This window comes from Urocitellus parryii, chromosome 4 (genome assembly GCF_045843805.1).
Source record: "Urocitellus parryii isolate mUroPar1 chromosome 4, mUroPar1.hap1, whole genome shotgun sequence".
Classification (NCBI taxonomy): Eukaryota; Metazoa; Chordata; class Mammalia; order Rodentia; family Sciuridae; genus Urocitellus; species Urocitellus parryii.
The window spans coordinates 19,285,094-19,286,986 of record NC_135534.1 but is presented as its reverse complement, the minus strand read 5'-3'; the positions used below and the strand labels follow the sequence as shown (position 1 = coordinate 19,286,986).

Genomic DNA, 1,893 nt, shown 5'->3' with positions numbered 1-1,893 from the left:
AACCTGGGGCCTCATGCATGCTGGACAAGCATTCTACCACTGAGCTACCTCCTCAGGCCCTAGGTTCCATTTTTTAATATTTATAAGTATCTATTATACTTATCTTTTATATTTCAAAAAGTAAAACTTTACACTGAAAATCTCATGTTATATAATTCAAATCAAAATAATGTAGAATTAAATATTTAGCAAGCAAAATAGAAAGAATCAACATAAAAGAATCTAAAAATAGAAGGATTACAAAATAAGGAATAAAATGAGTAGAGAAAATCAGTGTAATGCTATATAAATTGCACATTTATTGACTCTGCTCTATGTACATTACAAGTTTCCAGATGCAACTCATTTATTTTCTATCTGATATGAATTTTCCTCCCCAGAGTCTCTTCATAGCATTTGTCATCTCTGAATTTCTCAGAGTGTAGATGAAGGGGTTTAGCATGGGGGTTATGACTGTGTAAAACACACTCAATGACTTGTCAATGGGGAAAGTCTTGGCTGGTCTTGTGTATATGAAAATACAGGGAACAAAGAAGAAGACAACCACAGTGATGTGGGAACCACAGGTGGAGAGAGCTTTCCGCCTCCCTTCTCGACTCAAGTTCTTTAGAGAGTGCAAGACAATGGCATAAGACACGAGTAAGAGCAGAAACACAGTTGTGCAGATGAGTCCTCCATTGGCCATCACTAAGAGGCCAATGACATGGGTGTCAACACAGATGAGTTTCAATAAGGGATACATGTCACATATAAAGTGGTCAATAACATTGGGGCCACAGAATGGGAGTCCATAAATGGTGCTTAGTTGAATTATGGAGTGCAGAAATCCTCCAACCCAGGAAACTACCAGCAGCACAACACACACCCATGGCCTCATGATAAGCAAATAATACAAAGGCTTACAGATGGCCACATAGCGGTCATAAGCCATCGCCAACAGAAGAAAGGCCTCTGATCCACCTAAAAAGTGTCCTGTAAAAAGCTGAGTCATACAAAACTTAAAAGATATGGTATTTTTCCCAAAGAACAAGTCCACAATCAATTTTGGCGAAGTGACTGATGAATGAATGGCATCCATAAATGATAAGCTAGCAAGAAAGAAGTACATTGGTGAGCCCAGGGTCTTACTGAAGGCTATGGTCATAACGATGAGGAGATTTCCAGCCATGGTCAAGATGTAGAAGAGCAAGAACATAGCAAAAAGTACTTTCTGCTCCTTTGGATTCTGTGTGAGGCCCAAGAGGACAAAGTAAGTTACATTATTCCTCTGTTCCATGTATTCTTTTATTGGTGATGACTTTGGATATTAAAAGCAGCTTACCTACGAAATAAGGAAAAAATACTTAGAACTATCACAATCTTAATCTTTATTCATTAACCCACTTATCATATGTATGTGTGTGTGTGTGTGTGTGTGTGTGTGTATAAGTGTGTGTGAAGTTATATGTTTATATGTATATATCATCTGTCTGTGTCAAGTTACCTGCTATAGATATCTAGGTTAACAAGTGGAATTAGACAAAGTTTTCAGTCTTGATTTGATACACAATGATGGGGGTCAGTATTTAAAGACCAAATAGAGATGTACAATAGTAAATTCACTTATTTATGACATACTAAGGATTAACACAACTGGAATTTCTAAGCTGACTTGGATGTGAAAGAGTTTATCACAGGAAGCAATACTTGAATTAATTTTAAAGAAGAAATGATATTACAAGAGGGAATGAGAAGGAAATTCGATGAGAAAGTGCATCATGTGTAAAGCCACATGATGTGACACTGAAGACCCACTTAAATAAGTTACCTGTTTATAGTGAGTAAACTAAATGACATAAATTGGGAGTATGAATCAAAACCAGTAGTTGCTAGTGCTGACTTTAAAACAATACT

General features: G+C 36.7%; 1 protein-coding gene across 1 annotated transcript; it reads right to left on the bottom strand.

Annotated features, from left to right (window-relative positions):
- Window positions 1-346: 346 nt before the first annotated feature.
- LOC113175054 (olfactory receptor 4A47-like) lies at window positions 347-1,288 on the bottom strand. Its single transcript, XM_026379220.2, has one exon. The coding sequence runs from the start codon at window positions 1,274-1,276 to the stop codon at window positions 347-349; it is 930 nt and encodes a 309-aa protein (XP_026235005.2). The 5' UTR covers window positions 1,277-1,288.
- Window positions 1,289-1,893: the final 605 nt, after the last annotated feature.